The sequence below is a fragment of the Diachasmimorpha longicaudata genome, chromosome 3, assembly GCF_034640455.1.
Source record: "Diachasmimorpha longicaudata isolate KC_UGA_2023 chromosome 3, iyDiaLong2, whole genome shotgun sequence".
NCBI lineage: Eukaryota > Metazoa > Arthropoda > Insecta > Hymenoptera > Braconidae > Diachasmimorpha > Diachasmimorpha longicaudata.
Genome location: NC_087227.1, coordinates 4,536,130 through 4,555,574, shown reverse-complemented (window position 1 = coordinate 4,555,574; position 19,445 = coordinate 4,536,130). Strand labels below are relative to the sequence as shown.

The 19,445-nt window shown below is 36.0% G+C and overlaps 4 protein-coding genes across 6 annotated transcripts; 3 read left to right on the top strand and 1 right to left on the bottom strand.

Annotated features, from left to right (window-relative positions):
• The first annotated feature begins 193 nt into the window (after positions 1 to 193).
• LOC135160000 (TP53-regulated inhibitor of apoptosis 1-like) lies at positions 194 to 2,487 on the top strand. The gene is made up of 3 exons (XM_064116112.1): positions 194 to 438; positions 832 to 1,002; positions 2,209 to 2,487. The coding sequence occupies exons 2-3, from the start codon at positions 856 to 858 to the stop codon at positions 2,293 to 2,295; spliced, it is 234 nt and encodes a 77-aa protein (XP_063972182.1). The 5' UTR covers positions 194 to 438; positions 832 to 855; the 3' UTR covers positions 2,296 to 2,487.
• On the bottom strand, positions 2,422 to 8,832 carry LOC135159978 (FACT complex subunit Ssrp1). 2 transcript variants are annotated; one of them, XM_064116077.1, is made up of 7 exons: positions 8,592 to 8,830; positions 7,811 to 8,308; positions 6,005 to 6,388; positions 4,582 to 5,238; positions 4,187 to 4,381; positions 3,384 to 3,704; positions 2,422 to 2,652 (listed from the first exon to the last, which is right to left on the bottom strand). In XM_064116077.1, exons 1-7 carry the CDS (start codon positions 8,640 to 8,642, stop codon positions 2,551 to 2,553), a joined length of 2,208 nt encoding a protein of 735 aa, XP_063972147.1. In that variant the 5' UTR covers positions 8,643 to 8,830; the 3' UTR covers positions 2,422 to 2,550. The 2 variants fall into 2 exon arrangements, 1 of the variants encoding a protein (XP_063972147.1); XR_010298483.1 differs by lacking the exon at positions 2,422 to 2,652 and adding an exon at positions 4,005 to 4,107 and having other exon boundaries at positions 3,571 to 3,704; positions 8,592 to 8,832.
• Positions 8,833 to 9,411: 579 nt separating this feature from the next.
• Positions 9,412 to 14,623, top strand: LOC135159993 (uncharacterized). Of its 2 annotated transcripts, none has more exons than XM_064116104.1 (3): positions 9,412 to 9,612; positions 9,720 to 9,816; positions 13,277 to 14,499. In XM_064116104.1, exons 1-3 carry the CDS (start codon positions 9,483 to 9,485, stop codon positions 13,620 to 13,622), a joined length of 573 nt encoding a protein of 190 aa, XP_063972174.1. In that variant the 5' UTR covers positions 9,412 to 9,482; the 3' UTR covers positions 13,623 to 14,499. The 2 variants fall into 2 exon arrangements, with proteins under 2 accessions (XP_063972174.1, XP_063972175.1); XM_064116105.1 differs by having other exon boundaries at positions 9,423 to 9,635; positions 13,277 to 14,623.
• On the top strand, positions 14,508 to 19,009 carry LOC135159999 (uncharacterized). Its single transcript, XM_064116111.1, has 4 exons — positions 14,508 to 14,640; positions 17,194 to 17,300; positions 17,364 to 17,483; positions 18,680 to 19,009. The coding sequence occupies exons 1-4, from the start codon at positions 14,538 to 14,540 to the stop codon at positions 18,749 to 18,751; spliced, it is 402 nt and encodes a 133-aa protein (XP_063972181.1). The 5' UTR covers positions 14,508 to 14,537; the 3' UTR covers positions 18,752 to 19,009.
• Positions 19,010 to 19,445: the final 436 nt, after the last annotated feature.

The window sequence follows — 19,445 nt, the reverse complement described above, 5'->3', positions numbered from 1 at the left end:
TTAATGGATGACACCAACTCTGTTTGAAAGAGAATTAAATTCTCCTTAATCAGGTAAAATTTCATCCCTTAATCCCGATAAATAATAGTTAAAAACCACGACAAACGTCGAAGTACCCCATTGGATGGATAAATCTGTAATATCTCCAGAGTCGAACGAATTTTACACAGAAATCTCCATTATCAACTGGAAAAAACTGAAATTCGATTTACGTCTGGCGCAAGCTTGTTCCGGCTATAGTGAAAAAACCATTTTACGCGATTTACTGACAGTAACCCCTCAAAATTGGCCCTCAGAAATCGGCAACAGTAAGCCAACGATATTCACCAATAATCGTGCGATAGTTCGAATGAAAATCGCGACAATAATAAAGGAAAATCAAGAAGAAGATAACGTAACCTCTTATCCGACAATTTGAAGCAACGAAAGGACGTCCAGGTGAGTAGATTATTTTTTAATGCCTTATTATATTTGGTATGTGCAGATATAAAACTGTAAAATTAGCATCAACGAAATAAATTCTAGTCTAATACAACATATTCCGATATTTCTTTACTTAGTACATGAAAAATATCAAGTCTCAAACTCTTAAAATACTGTTCTACCCAACACTCCTTTGGATCCTAATCAATCGATATTGTTCATCACTATTATTGACTTTTTTATTAACTTTGACTAGATAAAAATGTCAAGGAGACTGTCGAATAAAATCGGACTATGGTGTGTAGCACATCATTATTGATTCATGTCAAATTTATTCTTATCCATCGCTCAAACAATCGCAAATTGTCTTAATGATCATCATTAGTGGAGTCATTTGTCTTCTTTCAGGACAAGTCATAAGTGAATTAAGCAATGAATAGCCTAGGTGGAGCATGCAATGACATTAAGCGAGACTACGACACATGTTTTCAAACTTGGTTCACTGAAAATTTCCTCAAAGGCGATACAAATGACTCCATGTGCGCTCCTCTCTTCAAAGTTTATCAACAATGTGTGAAGGTAATTTGCATTGTTTTATTTACATAATGATGATTACTTACAGGGGAAAATGGAGGCGTGCCAGGAGCTGAAGAAGACATACGATGAGTGCTTCAATAATTGGTTTACCGGGAGATTTATGAAGGGGGACACTGATGATTCCATCTGTGCACCTCTTCTCAAGGTTTACAAAGAATGTGTGGAGGCATGTGATAATGTATTATAATTATAATTCGTCGATCTATCCTTGATTAGGAATAATTGAGCTTTGGCACATGACAAATTTGGCTGAGATTTCCAGTTTTCATTGTGAAAAAATTTTCAGAGGACAGTTTCCAAATTGGAAAGAATTTTATTTCATGAGAATTCACAATTTTATCAAAAGGAAAAAGACGAAATTACCTGCCAAACGACATGAGCATATTGTTATTAAGAAATTAATGAATGATAAATGGAATTCCTATGAAATGTCAATCTAGAAAGGTAGCAATGGAATTTCATTGCAGTTCCATTCGTATCATTTGTTTTGAATGGAATTTCGATTTCCTTTTTGTGCGTTGACACAAAAAATTGCATCGGGAAACAATAGAATTTCAATTTTCAGTGGAATGATTCGATAGTAATGAATAAACAAGGAAAATTCAGGTAAATTTCCTAATTCCTGTCTTTAATTAGTTAAAGGCAAGAAGCAGTTCATGGAGTTCTTTCTTATCAAAATGTAGTCAATTCCATTTCATTTTAAGGATTATTTTCAGATTTCGCAATAATTTACTAGTTTTTCAATCTCAAAGACTCGCGATTTGAATCCGTTAGAAATCAGTAATAATTTTAACAAATTGTGAACTCCCAACCAGTGAATTCATTTTCCTTTTCAGTTTGACCGTCAATTGTTCTTTGGGAATAAAAATGGAAATTCTTCTAACATAATTAGTGAAGAGGAATAAAATGATCTATGAGACGACGTTTTGAGTTGATCCAGAAATTTACTATGAAAAATATTTCTCAACAATTTTATGTCAAATCAATAATTCCGTTCCGCTAAAATTGTTTATGAATAATAACCTATGGTAAATTTCTCGAAACATTTCGACGCCAACCGAAAGTATTATAAAGAATAAATTCATGTGATTCTAAAGCAAATTTACACGCGTTTTATACATTAATAAACTACATGATTAATCTTTATAATGTAAACTAATTTTAGAAAATTTCATTCTGTGTTAATAGAAAGCAATGAAAGAGCAGAATATCGAGTTAAAAGACATCGAGGTAAACCACCTGGGCACAGAGAATGAAAAGAAGGCACCAAGCTGACAATTGACCTAGAAATATAGTTTGTAAATATAAAAAAGAAAATTTATTTTTCTTCTTTTTGTTGTTCTATCATTTTTAATTTCTCTGTAATTGTAAAAATATGTCGAATGAAGGCGAAGCGAAATATTTTCTGTAAATGGAGGTTATTATTTTGCTCTTAATGAAAAAAATACATGAAACAATACGAAAACATTTTTACAACATTTCAACTTATCAGCGTGTAACTTTCCTTCTATTAATAATTTATGTTTAGTATTAGTCACTGCCACTGGACTCATCACTTTCCTCAAGCTCTTCTTCCTCACTGGACGCTGATGATCCTTTTTTCCCCTTTTTCGTTTTCCTCTTTTTGTCCTCCTGTACAAGAAAAATGAGGAAAATTAACGAAAAAAATTCCGATAAAATTAATTCAACGAACGAGAATGAAAATATTCCAATGGAATGTCAATCCACCCCATCTTTTTCGTTCTCATCATATAGCAATCATTGGATAATTTCATAGTTTGTAGTTATATTTGATTGAAAATTATATCAAAATTGATTGTTAATTGCCAAAGTCATAATTCAGAATTTTAGAGGGGCAATTTTCCAATTTTATTAATTTACTTTGTTCTTAACAATCTTTCGATATTTTCGACTAAGAACACGTCCTCAATAAACGATTTATTGAACGATAGGAATTCAGTAGTGAAGTAACAGACCATCTGTTTGATCTTTCAATTTAGTCTTTGAGCAATATCTCCGAATCTAAGAGAGAGCATGATTGTTGTCATATTATTTTTTGTAATACTCAATTCGCCCGACAAAAAAAGTTATGACGAAGATTCTCCCATCTTCCATAGGTTTCGAGATATTCATAAAATACTGGACACGAGTCATCAGTGACTTATTTCGTTGTAACATTTTGTTACTTAATTGTCCTGTAGCCCAATCAATAAAAGAATCCCTGCAGGATGGAATGCATTAGAAAGAAATAGAAACTTATCACAATGCCAAATCGCTTTTAACTAAAAAATTTCTCAGCGATAAAAACACCTCTCGTCTCCCTGCATTCCCTCGTTCCCAGAATAATGATAAATTAAACTCACTACTGCTGGACGTTTCTCCCCTCCTTTCTTAGTTGGTTTTTTCTTCTCTTCCTCCTCACTTTCATTATCACTCTCCTTATCAGATTTCTTTGTGTCTTCTCCACTGCTGCTGTCATCATCAGAAATGTACTCTTTACTCTTGAAGGAGCCAGACTTTGCAGGAGAAAGATTCTCTTTCTTCGAATCCTTTTTCGTTTCTCGCTTTTTCTTTTCTGGTTTCTCCTTACTTGACTTGTCCTTTGAACCTCCACCAGATGCCTCGAACTTCTTCATGGCTTCTGCGTACTCTTCCTTCAATTTTTGTGCTTTCTTCTCCCATTCCTGAATTAATTAAAAACAAATAATGCGAATTAGAGATGAAGAGACTCACTGGGTTTTTTATGGTCCATTTCTTTTTCAATGCTATACAGCATTGTCCAGGAAATACAAATATGCGTCGATAAAGAAGAGTTCGCGTATATAAACTTTCAAATATAATTTTGAACATTTTTTGAACAATTTTAAATGCAAAATAAGTGGTTTTTGCAATGAAAAATTATCTTCTTTGTGCTCTTGCCTTGTTCTTGACCGATTTTTCAATTCTCTTATTTCAATGGCAAGTAACAATTGAATTGGTCTTACTAGATAGATAAAAATTGATAACTCTGAATTTTCTCTTGAATTGGAACTCAGACAGATTCATTCGGAAGCCAATTACCAATTCTGCTGGTAAAAATTAAATGATCTAATGAAAAAATCAGGAGAAAAAAATGATTAGCTCATGATAATCATTCGGAAAATTCGAAACAACAGTTGTGACTTACGGATTTTCCCTCGAGTGTCTTCCACATTTCTCCCCCCTTCTTGGCAATCTCCGTAACCGCAATTCCAGGATTGTCCTGCTTTATCTTCTCCCTGGCGTTGTTCAACCACAACATGAAAGCTGTCGCCGGTCTCTTAGGTTTGCCCTCCTCTCTCTCCTTCTTCTTTCCCCTCGGTTTTCTCGGTTTCTCGCTCACCTTTGATTGAATTAAAAACACTCGTTGATAAATAATGTAATGTTAAAAGAAGAAAAGCGTTTCACGAAATATTAATACAACAAATATCCCAATGATCTATCCCAAACGATATTCATATTTCTCGCTACGTTGACAAGTCCATTAACAATTTGTTATCAACTTTTATACTTTAGTTAAACCCATCAAATGCCAGAACTAACCGTTTTTGCACTCTTACTCTTCTTCTTCTCCTTCTTCTCCTTTTTCTCTTTCTTCGCACTCTCATCACTATCGACCTCCTCATCCGAGTCATCAGTAGTCCCAGGATTAGAATCATATTCCTCAGCAACGTCACTCTCAACCTGATTAGGATTGAAGTCCTCGTCAGTGCTCTCATCCTCCTCGGAATCACCAGCATCGTCATCGCGTTCCTTAGCCTCAGCCTTAACCCTAGCCAAATAGGCATCAGGCTCAGCCTCTTGATCAGAATCCCCAAAGTCGTTGTCGTAGGAGACTTTCTCCCCCTTTCCCCTGTTCTTCACTCTCAATTTTTTTGAAGTAATGAAATCAAAAAGCTTTCCATACTCTTCTTTTTCGATGCTCGAAAATGTGTGAACAACTCCAGATGTCAATTCAATCTCAAAATCAAAACTTCTGGTGCTGCCACCACCTCTAGCGAAATTCACAGAGGCTATTTCATCGAATCTTATGTGAATTGGGGGCTTGTGAACGTAAATAAAACCTCGTTCAAGGGGATAAAGGTATCCAGCAGCTGCTTTGAAGGAGCATCCGATTGCTGGAGTGCCTGAGTGACCCACGAAACCACCTGGTCCCGTCAATTTACGATTGATAATTACCTTCATTACTTTTCCGAGTACCTGTGGAGCATATCATTGAACCTGGTAAAAATCTAGGAATGTGTCTTCGATGAGGAAATTCCAGCGACATAAATATCCCAAAATTGATATTGTTAGATATCAAATTGTTAGATACAGATATAATTTTTAAAATGAAAATCTTTTCATTAAAGATAACTAGTGGTAGCACAGGTGTAGCTAAATAAATCTAAGATGAAAGAATAACTAAAAAGAAATGAACGATAGCAAAATGAATTTGACAAAACAAGATAAGTTGACTTATCTCGGAGTTGAGTTTTTGCTTGATATCTCTGAATCTCAGAGAGTTAAGGGATTTTTTATCATAACGTTTCTTGTTGTCCTCAATTCGCTCCAGAAAAAACATTCCAGTCAAAATTTTGCTATTTCTCCTAAATATTGAACTATTCATAAAAAAAACTGGTCAATCGTCAGGAGTGAATTCTCTCGTTTAACCACTTCGTTACTAAACTAAACTGAGGAAAAAATTAGAATGTCAAATGTGATCATTTTATAAAAATTTCATGTAGTTTTCGATAACCTTTGAATTAACTAAAAGGCTAGGGCTCCATTAAATACCCGGAAGAACTTCTCCTGCATTCGTCAGTAAATGTCTGGGAACTAGTTGTATAACTAAACAATCAAATATAAGTATTTTCTAAATTGTTCCAACCAACAGGACGATATTTCTACCGGGTATTTCAATCTAGAACCCACCTATCACACATGTACTGAAATCTACAATTATCATGACTTAATCCTGACTGACCTCGTAAGTTGGCCCCGACAAGTCCTTCGGCAATTTGTCCTCGTATCGGTCTTTGAGTTCCTTCTCAGTAAGCGGTAATTCGATGGATGTTTCCTCCTCCTGATTGAACAGCAGAACGAGGTAGTGATAACGAGTTTGGCCCTGTTTGATCGGCGGATCCAGTGAGACGACGAAGAACATTTGACGATTGTCTTTGTGAGGCAGGAGAAAGAGACGCAAGACAGTGGACATTGGGATTTTGTAGTCGAATGTCTTTCCGTGAAGCTGAAAGAAAGACTGGAAGATCTTGATGTCGTAGCGACCTCGGGGCGTAAGACACTGGATCTCCTTGAAGATGGCGATGGCATCCCCGGAGACAGAAATGACTGACGCTTTGTCCATTACCTAAATCATGAAACATTGTTGGTTAAATTGTCGATGACAATGATATTTCAAGGTCATTATCATTTTAATGTGGATTAGAATTTTATTTCAATATTCTCTAGAGCGAGTGAACAATGATTCGAGTAAAAGGTGGCCCTTCGTGTAAAAACAGTCCACTTTGTCAATATGGAGTGCCATGGGCGTACAATTGCTCATATCACCCATGGTTTAAGATCAATCAGGACCCTCTGAGGAGAAAAATCGCAGAGTTATAGTGTCGGAATCCTCATTACCTTCATTGATCGACAAAGTGCGCTCTTTTTGTTTTTTCGAACGTGAAAAAAAAAATTTTCGTTGAGATAATTAGATTCACCACGTCTTATTAGACACCGGAATAGCTTTAGTTAAGTCTGAGACCATAAAAATAATAGATAATCCTTAGCCCGTTCAGAAAAATGCGAATATCTCTGAAATTAGGGTCTATAAAGTGCGCCCTTTTCATGTGTACGGCCACAACTGTCTGCAATAGTTTAACAAATTTCAATGATTTACGCAAAACAATGAGTGTGTCAGAGCATGATAATTCAGTGGAAAATGCACTTTTGACTCCGCGGAAAGTTTTATATTTGCAAAGAAGGGAAAACGCCCCGTGGAACTTTCTCAGTGTGGGTTTTCCCAAAATACATCTGGTGACCAGGGAAGGTCAAGATGGAAAGACCAAGGGTTAGGGTAGGAGGGAATTATATTGCCCTCTTTAAGTGTACTTTGGGCCTCAGTAGCAACAGGTAGTGAGTTCACAAGGCGAGTATTCTTAGACTGAGAGAAAAATTTAGTAGAATGGAGCGCTCATATTATTATTCAACCACTCAGTGTTGATCAATAGGGCCAACGGAATAAGTCCTGGACGATACGAAATATCTAGTCAGTTTTAGTTTAATCTGAAGGCTCCAAACCGAAACCCCATAATTCGATCACATGGGGGTTTAATCTATCTTATATTCCTTTGAATACTATGAATAGTTCATCACATTTAAATAGTGATTTGAATGTATCGCATTCGATCTAAAAATTTATGGTCGACGACATCAACAGATTCGCGTGCAATAAGATATTTTCAACCGCATAATGACTCATTTTCAAAGAAATATGTCATTATGTACGCTCTATTGGGAATCCACTGGTAAAATAATGATTTAAAATGTCTAAAAAGTGGAATTCTACTTTCATATGCAAGAACAAGTATCCCACAAAATATATTCCGTAGAATCTACGATATTTTTCTCTCAGTGCATTGTAGAGTACCTCCAGCGTCTAGTTTCAACCAAATTCTAATGACAATTTAAAATGTTAAAATACTCAAAATATGCTTTCATTTGTATCCCCACAATCCAATATTTTTAACTCTAAAAATACCCCCAATAAAACAACGATAATGTCAATCACCTGCTGGTGGAAAGCATCAACAGGATCTGTCTCCGCAGAGTCCGAAACTGGAATGTGAAAGCGCATCTCCATTAGAGACACCGGTGCGTCGTCATTTTGGTGGAACTCGAGTGTCACCTCGTTTTTCCCCGTTGTGCACTGTGAAACATTGTAGAGAGGCACTTCGAAGGCGGTGTGATGACCAACGTCAAAGGACAGGACTGAGCCAGTGAATTTAGCTGTCCCCCAGTTCCAGCCTTTCAGGGACAGTTCTTTCTCAAGCATATCCTTATTGTAGTTTGTACTGAAGAATTTGGAGACCTTCTCCAAGTCAGCCTCTTTAAAGCCTCTGAATCGGTGAAGAATTCCATTCTTCAGGAAGATTCGAAGCCCCCACGTACCTACGAACTTCTGGAAGTTCACCATTTCCATGTCGGTTGAAGAAATCTGCTCGACTTTTCCAGTTTTTTGGTTCTTGAAGTGAAGGGCTTGATCGGTCAGCTTTAGCCGACCTGGTGTCTGGTAAAACATTGACAAAGAAAATAAATTAAAACTTATTGACAGAGTAATAAACAAAGTTATTTGAAGGATCGACGAATTAATTATTTTCCCATGAATTCTCACGAGTGAAGAGTGATAAATAATTTAATCAATAAATAAATGAGCATAAAGATCGTTAAACTAAATAACTAGAATAACATTTTTGGATAATCAATGAAAGTAAATGCAATTCATGGTAATAAAATAGTGACGAAAATCTTTGAAAAATTGGTGAAAGAGTAAAACAACAATGTGAACGTACCATTGCGCCCTTAACCTCTGCAGTGATGTCCGGATACTCTAGGAAATCCATCTCGAGGATGTTTTTTTACTCCCTCGAGTTCTCAAACTCTGTAATGAGTCCTTGAAAATTCGTGAAACCCACTTTCTTCTCACACAGTACCTGAAAACTACTTTATTGAGATTTTTTTCCAGCAGTCGTTCTCCACACCACAATCCTGACCATCAATCCCGCGTTTTGTTGCGTTTTGTCAGCTTCAAACCTTAACCCCCCTCCTAGCAGTTCCGCTGGCTAGGGAAAATGGACGGACGGCACTCCAAAAACAAAGTTACTAGATATACTAATGTTATGTCGCCGCTAACTATGTCACTAGCAGGACAGTGACGCCATGGGAATAACTCAGCGCCAACGTTTGAAAGTGGATTTGTTATCCGCTAGAGATCTAATGAGGACTCCATCGAAGTTGACTCATTAAATTTTGGGATATTTTAGCGGAGGGCTTAATTTATAATAAATACGCAGGTCTAAAAAGTTAGTCCCTGATTATTAAAAATTTATTATTTTGACCATAGGAACCCATTGATAGGTGAAAGACAAACAATAATTGATAATAAAAACAATTTGATAGATTTAATTTTTTTTTAATAAATTTTTTTTTATTGTTATTAAAGATAGCCTCTTTTTTTTTTATTTATTGATAGAATCCTCTCCTTGGACTCATTTTACCCGAAATGGGCGTCACAATCGACGGTGCTGCGTCCCACCGCTGGGGTAATTACTATTGTTGGGTCACCTGAGTCTCCGGGTTAGTTTTGTCTACTTTAGTATATTCCCTTTGCTCTATGCTCTAGTATATTCTCTTTGCTCATATGGTAACCTCGGTACGAGTCATCTTACGATTGTTTGTTGATCATGAAAGAGGAAAACGAAGATTCTTCTTCTTGTGATGATGAAGCGATAATAAAAACAATCGAAGCAGTGGCAGAGACTGAATTATGGAGGGAATCGTTGTTTGCAGAAAAATCAACAAAACAGACCCAAGGTTCTCATTTATTCTACGTGAACGTATTTATTCTTGCTATTTTCTATCAGTTGATCTATTCGTTTATTAATGCTGGAAATATTTAATTATTTTTTTCAAATTTTTAGATACCAAAGAACATTGTGTGGATAAACATGATGAAGTTGAAGTTTCTGAAGGTTTCAAAAATTTCATGGCTAAAAAACTGGCCGAACATTTGGACAGGTATGTATCTTATTGGATAATCAATATTTCTCTTTTAGTTCTTTCACGTGGTGGATTTTCATTCAATTAATTCGGTTAAATAATGACATTGATGGAAACATTCCATGTTTGCTTCAGTCAATGGACTGACAAAACGTTAGAACGCGACAATCAATACGAACATATTTTGCAAAATGCCATCCTGTATGAAATTCTGCTAAACTGTCATTGTTCGATGTGTCATATCATCACACATCTACCGAGTTTTGTGCCTACTTCAACGCCCGATTGGAGAGGATCACGTACAAATCGTCATCACGAATAAATGATGGAAATAATGGTGTTAGTAGAATCCAACATAATTACCGGTCTACGGATACAATAAACGAAGTGCAATAATGGGGTTTGGTAACAGTGAAATAATTATTTTACCTGAAATCTCAGTGGTTCTGAGCCCACTCAAAAAATGTAGGTCCACTTGTGTTCTCATATGAGGATACGAGGATAAATAAACACCACAGTCAAATTATTGGCAGTATCTATGTGGAGAAACCTAAAACAGCAAAAGAGCAAGCCGATGAATGAGACAAAACAAATGATGGTATGCAATTGCGAGGTACAGCGTAGTCTTCGTAGTCTGCGTAGATAAAGCTTCACTTAGTGATGCTTAGGAATCAACTCTTTTTTTTTACCCTAAATCTGTAATGGTAGTTTGAGGTTATGTATCGATTTTCGAATAATTCCAACCACACCTTCAAACACACACACACACACACACACACAAAAGCACATATTTCACTGGGTTGATATTGAGGAAAAAAATTGACATCATTATTATTATTTTTGAAAATAAAAAAAAGAAACAAATTCAAGGATACACCACAAGTTATTGTGGTGGCATTTCACAAGTTTTGCAAGGTTCTCATCTGTGAATGCCTTCACTGAGCTTTACAGTATAGAACAAAAGTAAAAAATAGCTAATTGTAAAAAAAACTTCAGAAATACGATAAGGATCAATATGTTTGGCACGATTTGCTTCCAACTGACTATGTATTGGATTATGGGCAGGGATTTACTAAATAATATCAAACGATTTGACTCAGAAGGTATATCTTTCTCCTATGATGTGTGCAAAGGAATTAACTCTTAGTGACAAAAGTTTTCACCCTCTGGACCCATTCAACAAAAGGCCCTGGTTCACTGATTTCTTTCTTTTCCTTCTGTTTCTGCTTATTGAAAGTATTCTAAACATTCCAGCACTGTTCTGAGGGAAGCTATAAAATACTGCCATGGACTAAACAGAGATATGGACAGGCGGTTAATTTTTGTCTACACGTACCATGCACTCTCAATATTATGTGATTAAATATCAGAGATTTTCTCTTTTCGTTAGAGTTGTCACATGAAGTTTAGACTGAACCAGTGCACCGGTACATCCGGCTAAAGATTTTCGATAACAATGTTGCGAATTAATAAACCCACTTCCAACTTCTTTTCTATACCGTAAGACAGAGTGAAGACATTCAGAGACATGAACTTTGCGAAACCTGTGGAATAGTACCATCATCACCACCCTCGTATATTGTTATAAACTAATGATGAGTTGGACGTGACGTTTTATTTGTTTCTTTTGTCAATTTTCAACAACGATTGCGATGGTTTCAATTTTTTTTCAATAAGAGGTCATGACGATTTGCACTTGGTTCATTTCCTTACGAAAACTATTGGAGTTTACATTTCGAATGTTTATCAAAAATTAATTTTCGAAGGGAATGAATGGATCTTTGCATGATAAGTATTTCTTGTTATTGTATTATGGGATTAAAATAAGGAACACTGTTGTTTCTTTTGAACACTTTATATTTAATCAATATATATTTGACTTTACTTATGTCAGGAGGTACGTTCCTCTAGACACTCTAACGATAGACTAAACTTAAAGATAGGATTTTAGGCCTCATGGATCAGAACATTTCCACCCCCCAAAAGGTTTTTATGTTATAGCCCCATGGCCACTTTTTTTTCATACATTCGGGGCCCTACCACCATAAAGTTCTGGAACATATTTTCCAGAGGAGAAAGAGTGAGTTTTGTATTTGGGGAAATCTCCAAAAATTCAACACTTTTATTCTGGTGTTTCCACTTGAGAGTGGAAAACATTTTTATGAGAAATAATTCTAGAAAGTCTGGGGGTGATGTGTATGCTTTGTTTTCTGAATGTCTACAGATGTGCATGAGTGGGACCATTGTTGATGAGAGAGTCATCAGGTCCAGGGTGTTGTATCCCTTTAGTCTATTAGTTAGCTCGTTTAAGGAAATGAAGCAAAGCGGTTGTGATTTTCCAGCGTATGAAATAAAAGAGATCAAACTGGATTCACACGTTTGATTATTGAAGCATTATCCCATTTCCAATAAGAACTTTTTTGGTTTTTGGGTTTTTGAGACTTTTCAATGATTTTTGTGAGGAATATTTCTGATATTGGAATCCAATCGAGTGACCTATTGTAAACGTCTTCGGGAAGTGCGGAAACAATTGGGCAGTTTATGACCGAAACAGCTCAACACCTGGACAACCCAAAGGACAAAAGGGTCTTGTCTTTGGGTCGGACCTCACCCTGGACGAGCGAAGGGCGGGGGCATCTAAATCGGTCTCTCGAGGAATCCACACGGGATTTCAAGCCAGTAGTCTTTCATTAGATTTTAATAATTGGAAGCCAGGTTAATGAAAATTAGATGATTAAAGCGGGGAAAATCTGCGTTGAGTCGGAGACGAGGGAAAACTGAGACCCGACGTGAAAGGACGAGGGCTTGACACCCCCTAGTGATATCGGGCCCAAACCAAGGAGCACACAGGGTGGATGGACAAAATCGGAGGACAATTAGGCATTCGGGCCTTGACCTGCCAACGAAACACTCCTTTGACTGTCCTCCAACGTAGCACATATTCGTATATAATTGTCACGCGATTTCAGAGCTTAAATCATATTGTCTTACATTGTATCCAAATCCACTTATTAAATTAAATTCTCAAACATTAAAAACCTCATAAAAGTTATTACTACGCGATAAAAGTAAGAGCAATTTTGTTTCTTATGATTATGTGTTCACACTTCGAGAGCAGTTGACGAACTGACAAACGATCTTAAAATCTCAAAAACCAAAGCATCGTCATCATGGTTTCTTCCTTTCCATGAACAAAGATTTCTTCATATTATTTGATAAACATTAACTGGAGTTTGCGTTGTAAGACCTCGCAGACGGCCTCTCCAGGAAACAATGACCTCATAGTATTAATATAAACTCATATAGGTCTTGAATGTGATCGTATTGTTTTCGTTCTTTTCAATATCTTTAAACGTGACTTTTCCTAAAAACTGCTTATGACTAAATCGGAATGAAGATTTTGACATTTGATTAAAAAGTGAAAGTTATTAATTACCTATACTTTTAAAAAATACACAGCACATCCTTTATTTTACAGAAATATCGAAATAATGAAAGAAGTAACATGTTCCAATAAAATACGCAAGAGGAAACACGTCGACCATCCAGAACCCGAGGACGGTATAAAACTTCTGCGAGCTTCTGGAACTATTGTCAAAGTGGTTGATGATCCAACTACTTCAAATGTCTACACATGCAGACCGAGTCACAGAAGAATATTACCAGATCAGAATGTTAAAGCCGATAGCGTGAAATTGAAAGAGGCTGCGGTTGACCCGCAATACCTGTTCGATGGAGCTGATACTGATTTTTGGATTAGCAGAAGAAAGAGCACTGTCTATGAGTATAAAAAATTACCTGATGGAACATTAGTAGAAAAATAAGATATGGGTTAAAATTGCAGTGATTATCTATTTTTTCATATGTCTTTATATTCGATAGACGATATTTATATTAAAATAAAAAGAAAGTGAGATAAAACAGTACAACCACATTTCTAAACAAAAACCAAAATTATTTTTGTAAAAAAATTAGCCAAGGACATATTTCGATGTGCTGTTAGTAAAAAAAATGAAATCGTTACTATTATTAGAAAATAAAAACAGAAACAAATTAAAATGCACGTTAAGCTCAGTATCAATTTATATCAATGGAGGAGGCTCGTTTTCAAAAAATTGTTATTAACGATAGCCCCTCTACTTGGCTACTTGGGCTCATATTACGCGGATTTTTAGCCCCACGTTAGCATGTCCAGGTGGTGGAAATTGGATATTGACACGTAATCTGGTGAAAAGCGTCGTCATTTTCTTTATCTACACTCAGCAAAACTGAATAAAAATTTATGTTTAGACAACTTCGCAGGAGGTATCATGTATATAATATGTAAATACTTGGCTGAAGGCTCCTAGGCGATGGCCAGTTGCAAAATCTTCCAGGAACTCGCAGGAAATTTCGCTATAAATAAACAAATAAATATATTGAAATGACAAATTGTTCCATAATATGTAGAAGTGTAATTCTGTGATTCGATGATAAATATTTTTCATAATTTTTCACTCATCACAAGATACGGAATACCTGTGACAGACGTCACCACGATGCCCCATATGGTGGAAGCTACTTGCCTCGAGCTATAGCCGCATCATATTGTAGAGTACACGTACCTACGAAAGCCCACATTTTTCCACTCCATTGAAGCTCATTTAGATAACAATGTGCCTAATAGCATATATAAAAGAAAAAGATCATGCGACAAATCACAGTTTTGTTTTTGTTTTACTACTAATTCTACTTTTGAGATGATGTTCATTTTCAAGTCATGTGCAGTAGTTTTGGTGCTGGCTCTTGCTGTGTGCGGAGAACGCGAAGACGCATACGAATACCCAGAGTCCGATACTGACGGTATTTATTTTATTTATAAAAGTATTTGTTAATTGTAATACATATCTTTGTTTCCTGGTGCAAGCGTTGTTTCGTTAGATTCAATTTTTTTTATTTTGTATGGAAGAATAGTATTTTTTATGACGAGTGAGAAATAGTATATTACGACACAAGGCCAGAAAGTTGGATTTCCTGGCGTGCGTGATAGAGCATAGCACTTACGCCAGTGAATCCGACTTCCTGGCCGTGTGTCGTATACTATTTTTCTTGCTCCCCACCCGAAAGTGCGGTAGACCATAAATATCTTAATATTTAATAAGTGGTAACACAATCAATGGGAGCCCGCCCGACTTTTGCAAAACCGAGGCGAAGCCGAGGTTTTGCTGGTCGGGGCGGGCGAAAAGTGAGAATTGCATTCAAAAAATTTCCTATAATTGCTGCAGAAAAAGTGAAATCCAGAAAATGATTATTTATAAATATATATGATTTTTTCATTTATTTTGCTAATTATTCTCCTTATCACAATCACATCGAGAAATACTAAAAAAATATTAGTAAAATTGTCAGGCAATTTTACAAATATTTTTTTTTCTCATTTTTCTTTATGATATGTCTTTGTTACAATCTTATACGTCGTTCAGGGACTGAAAATTCTCTTGCAGATATTGGTTAAATTAATGCGCGTACATAATTTCAATTCCATTTTACATTCTTCAAACAATGGGAATATCATGTACTTCATGAGGTGCATCATGTACTTAACCAAATGTTCTCGTTTAGAACTTAAATTCATTGGAATTCAAGTAGAGTCGAACGAAACAATGACGTTAATCCATCAAATAATTACTCAATTAATATCAAATATTTTCAGGTTCGTGATGCATGTTAGTAAAACAAAATCATAAAATTAATTCTCAGAAAACTGAGGCTATATTCCAACAGAGAACCTGTCACATTTGTGTACAGTCCTCGCAACAGTCCTCGGGAAGACCGCACTTTCGGATCGGGGAGCCAGAAAAAACATATGGGTAACGCGGGCCACAAAAGGCCTTGTTCCCGGAGCGAAATCGCGCCGGGAAGACCGCACTTTCGGGTCGGGGAGCCAGAAAAAGTGATTTTTGGCGAGTGATGGAATCCCGCGAGCTAAAAACCATTTTTTTCACTGGCTACGAATATAGTTTTTTATCAGAATGGATCGGAAAAGGGCTTTTCAGACCAACGATGTGAAATGGAGTGACTGAAAACTTACTTTTCCGACTCGGTATAATGAAGAAATATGAAGAAATGTTTTATAATTATAGAAAATGCATCGTTCATTTTTTAAGATATAATTTAACATGTTACGATAATTATTCAACTAATTGTGATATCGATGGTTATAATCGTAATAAATTGATGTGTCTCGTCATTCCAATCGATAAAATTGAAGATAAAAATATTCCAGAAGAATGATGTCATTGTTTATCGGAAATTTATCGCCCTTATTAATTTTCAATTCCGGGGAAGAAATTTTACGCAGTCTATTTTTTAGAAATGAAATTAAGTAATGATTATTGGTGTCTCTCTTAATTGGGTTTAGTTTTTCTTTAATGATCGAAGGCTAGTGGGCGTGCGGTTAGAGTATTGTAGGGATCCGGGTTCGATTCCCGACGATGATTAGCAAAAATTTGTAGCGTTCTAATCTCACAGTTTCGCTAGCGAACGATCGTCTCGTCAAAAAAACTCCTGTTGTTGCATACCCTCATAATTTTCGTTTTTGTCACTGCTGCTACATTCAGGCCGTGTCGAAAAGTGCTTTTTCGTTTACTTGTAAACGAAAAAGCACTTTTTCAGACCTTAAATTGGACTAAACCAATCGTAAACAGCCTCTCGTGTCTTCAGTTTTTTAATTAAAAAATTATTAAACATTTCCATCGAGGTACAACACTGAACCTGAACAGGTTTTTCCCTCAGACCGAGGTTTTCTCTCGTCCTCCAGAGAATGTGGTACAGGGGGTTGAGGGTTTGACGGAAACAAATCGTAAAAACCTGAAACGAAATACGAAAAAAAAATATTTTTTTATTTTTTTTAAAGTGGGGGAAGGGGATATGCCACCCCCCGAAAATCATTTAAAAATTTTTCGGATGATTGTCCTACGATTTTTAGTGATCCAAAAAAAATTTCCAAGGCGATTACTTCCAGAGATTATTCTTTAGAAAACAAATTTTTATCTGAAGACGTTGAAATAGATTATGTCACGAGGCGATAAAAGTGTCATTTACCTCATGTGATTATAATGATCGCTTTTGACTCAGATTAGAAAGCCACATCCGTGAACTGATTCTCATATCGCCGCATGACATAATTTGTTATTTTATTTAAAAAATCAAAATATGTCTCTGGGGAAATTCATCTTATAATAATCTCTTTAACTCACCGAAAAGCTTTTGACCTTTGGACAATTTTTTTTGAAGATTTATAAAAATATCTCAAAATAATTTTTGTATTTCTATATTACTATGCCCTGAGATGTTCTGGAAAAACTGATTAACTGTCTAGTGATATTAATTTCTCGTTATTTTCTTCATTTTCAGAAGTCACGAAGGAATATGATGATTATGATAACGATAAGGAAACGGTAGCATGTCCAGTATCAGCAGAAGATATGTGCTTGCAATACTTTTATCCCCCTTTCAATGGAGTAAGTAACACTCAACAAATCTAAATTTCCAAAATAAATTCTAATTTTATTAAAATTGTTTAGGCTCCCGTAGAGTGCGACAAACCAATCATCTGTGGCGACCATGTTTTTTTGAGTAAGCCTGTAGCACCTGCCGAGGTCGCATGTGAATGGGATCCGGAGAAACCAACAGTTATCACTAAGGTAATAGCACTTCCTTTTTTCCTTCGCGAAACGAAAATTTTCAAATCAAATGAGTTCTGAGTTCGAATTACCCGCCTCAGGCGGTAAACGAATGAAAACGTGTGATACTTTCGATATATCGATAGTCTCTTTACTAATCGATTATCGATTGTTAAGTAATCGATTATGACCACGACATAATCGATTATCTCGATCAAATCCGCCATGTTCGATTAATGACTTGTTTTGCTTTTTGTGTGAGATTCAAATTCGCGGCCTCAAATTACGGAATCAATCAGGAATAAGCCTGACTGACTTTCGAGGTATCGATAGTCTCGATGTTTCTCGTTTTTACAATCGGAAGCAGAGTGCTGAATTCAAATTAACCGCCTCAGAGGAATGAAACAATCCTTTTGTAAAAAGGACATACACCTCAAATCTCGAATCGAATCGAACATATCGAAATTTCGTAACACTTATTCGTGATTGGTTGATACATTCACAGCGGCAAAATTTGAATTTCACAAGTACACAAGTATCAAGTAAACCAAGTCAAAGGATGAGTTAATTAGTAGAAAATAAAAACTTAGTTAGAAAATGGAAATGAAACAAGTTACTCATCAAATGTAAATATCTATATCTTATCGAAACTCCTGTATTTTCCAAGTCGTCTTACAGCTTCAAGACATTTAAAATTTTGCATGTTGCCGACAAGTGGGAAATAGATCAGCTGTGAATATATCAGCAATTTTTAAAGATCCATGTTTACGAAATGATGACGTGTTCAACGTCATACGCGATTACTTCAGGATCATTTTGGTATAATTATTTTGAATTTAAATATTACATTGACTTTTTATATCCCTATAATTCAACTGCTCTACTCATACAGTAGTTAAAATAAGGTGCGCTCACCGCAAATGTGACTTAAATAAAAAATATCACAACAATTAAGATTAACCAAATCGCGCGCGGTGGCGCGCGGCTATGTCTCGTGGGGTATAAATGTAATAGGCTTTCGAGATATCGATATTATCGACCTTTGTCCTTTTTACAATAGGAACACCAGTTCTGAATTCAAATTAGCCGCGTCCACCGTCTGAACCAATGAGAAATAATTGTGACAGACTTTCGGAATAGCGATAGTCTCGATGTTTGTCCTTTTACCATAAGATAAAGCCTGACAATAAATTCTAATCTATTCATTTTACCGACAGATTTGCAACGGTAAAGGTAATTGTACATCATTTATCTTGGACGAAAGTGATGACTGCCTAGGGCTCTATTAACAATGCCGATGATATTTTCAACATTGAGCACATTATATTTGAGGATTGCAAGGCAGATCTGGTATCGCAAAATGTCAAATATTTTACGCACACGGAGAGAAGTAAAATATGAGCAAAATCTGTGCATTACAATTTTGACAAAACTATAACGAAATTTTTCCTGAACGGTCCGCAATATTTGCCTGAAACCTCTGTGGAAAGTTACGATATTTCTCTCCATCAATCTATTTGTAAGAGGAAAAGTGAATAAATAAAAATTTCACATCATAAGAATTTTTGTTAACATTTTTCTTCCCGAAAATATCTCAACCCAATTTTAATTACGACACCAAAAGTGCCCTATAGCGCGTTTTAATTATGAAAATTTGTGGTGTGTTAGGTGTGCATTCACTAAAAATATCACTCCAGACGTAAAAAGATTATAATATTTATTGTACAAACCAATTACGTGTAGAATGGATCTAAAAAATATATAATTATAAATTTTGAGTCAAAAGTTCGTCGGCTACAGCTGTAACTACTCGAGAGCTTTACGAGGGAATAACTTGTGCTTTCAATCAGGGAATCATTAGAAGACGTGGCTCCGTCGATAAGATCGGCGTTCCTGAAACCAGGACGCAGTCCCCACAAATCCTGATTGATAATTTTCAAAATGGAATGATGGAATGAGTTCTCAATTCAAATGACCCGCCTT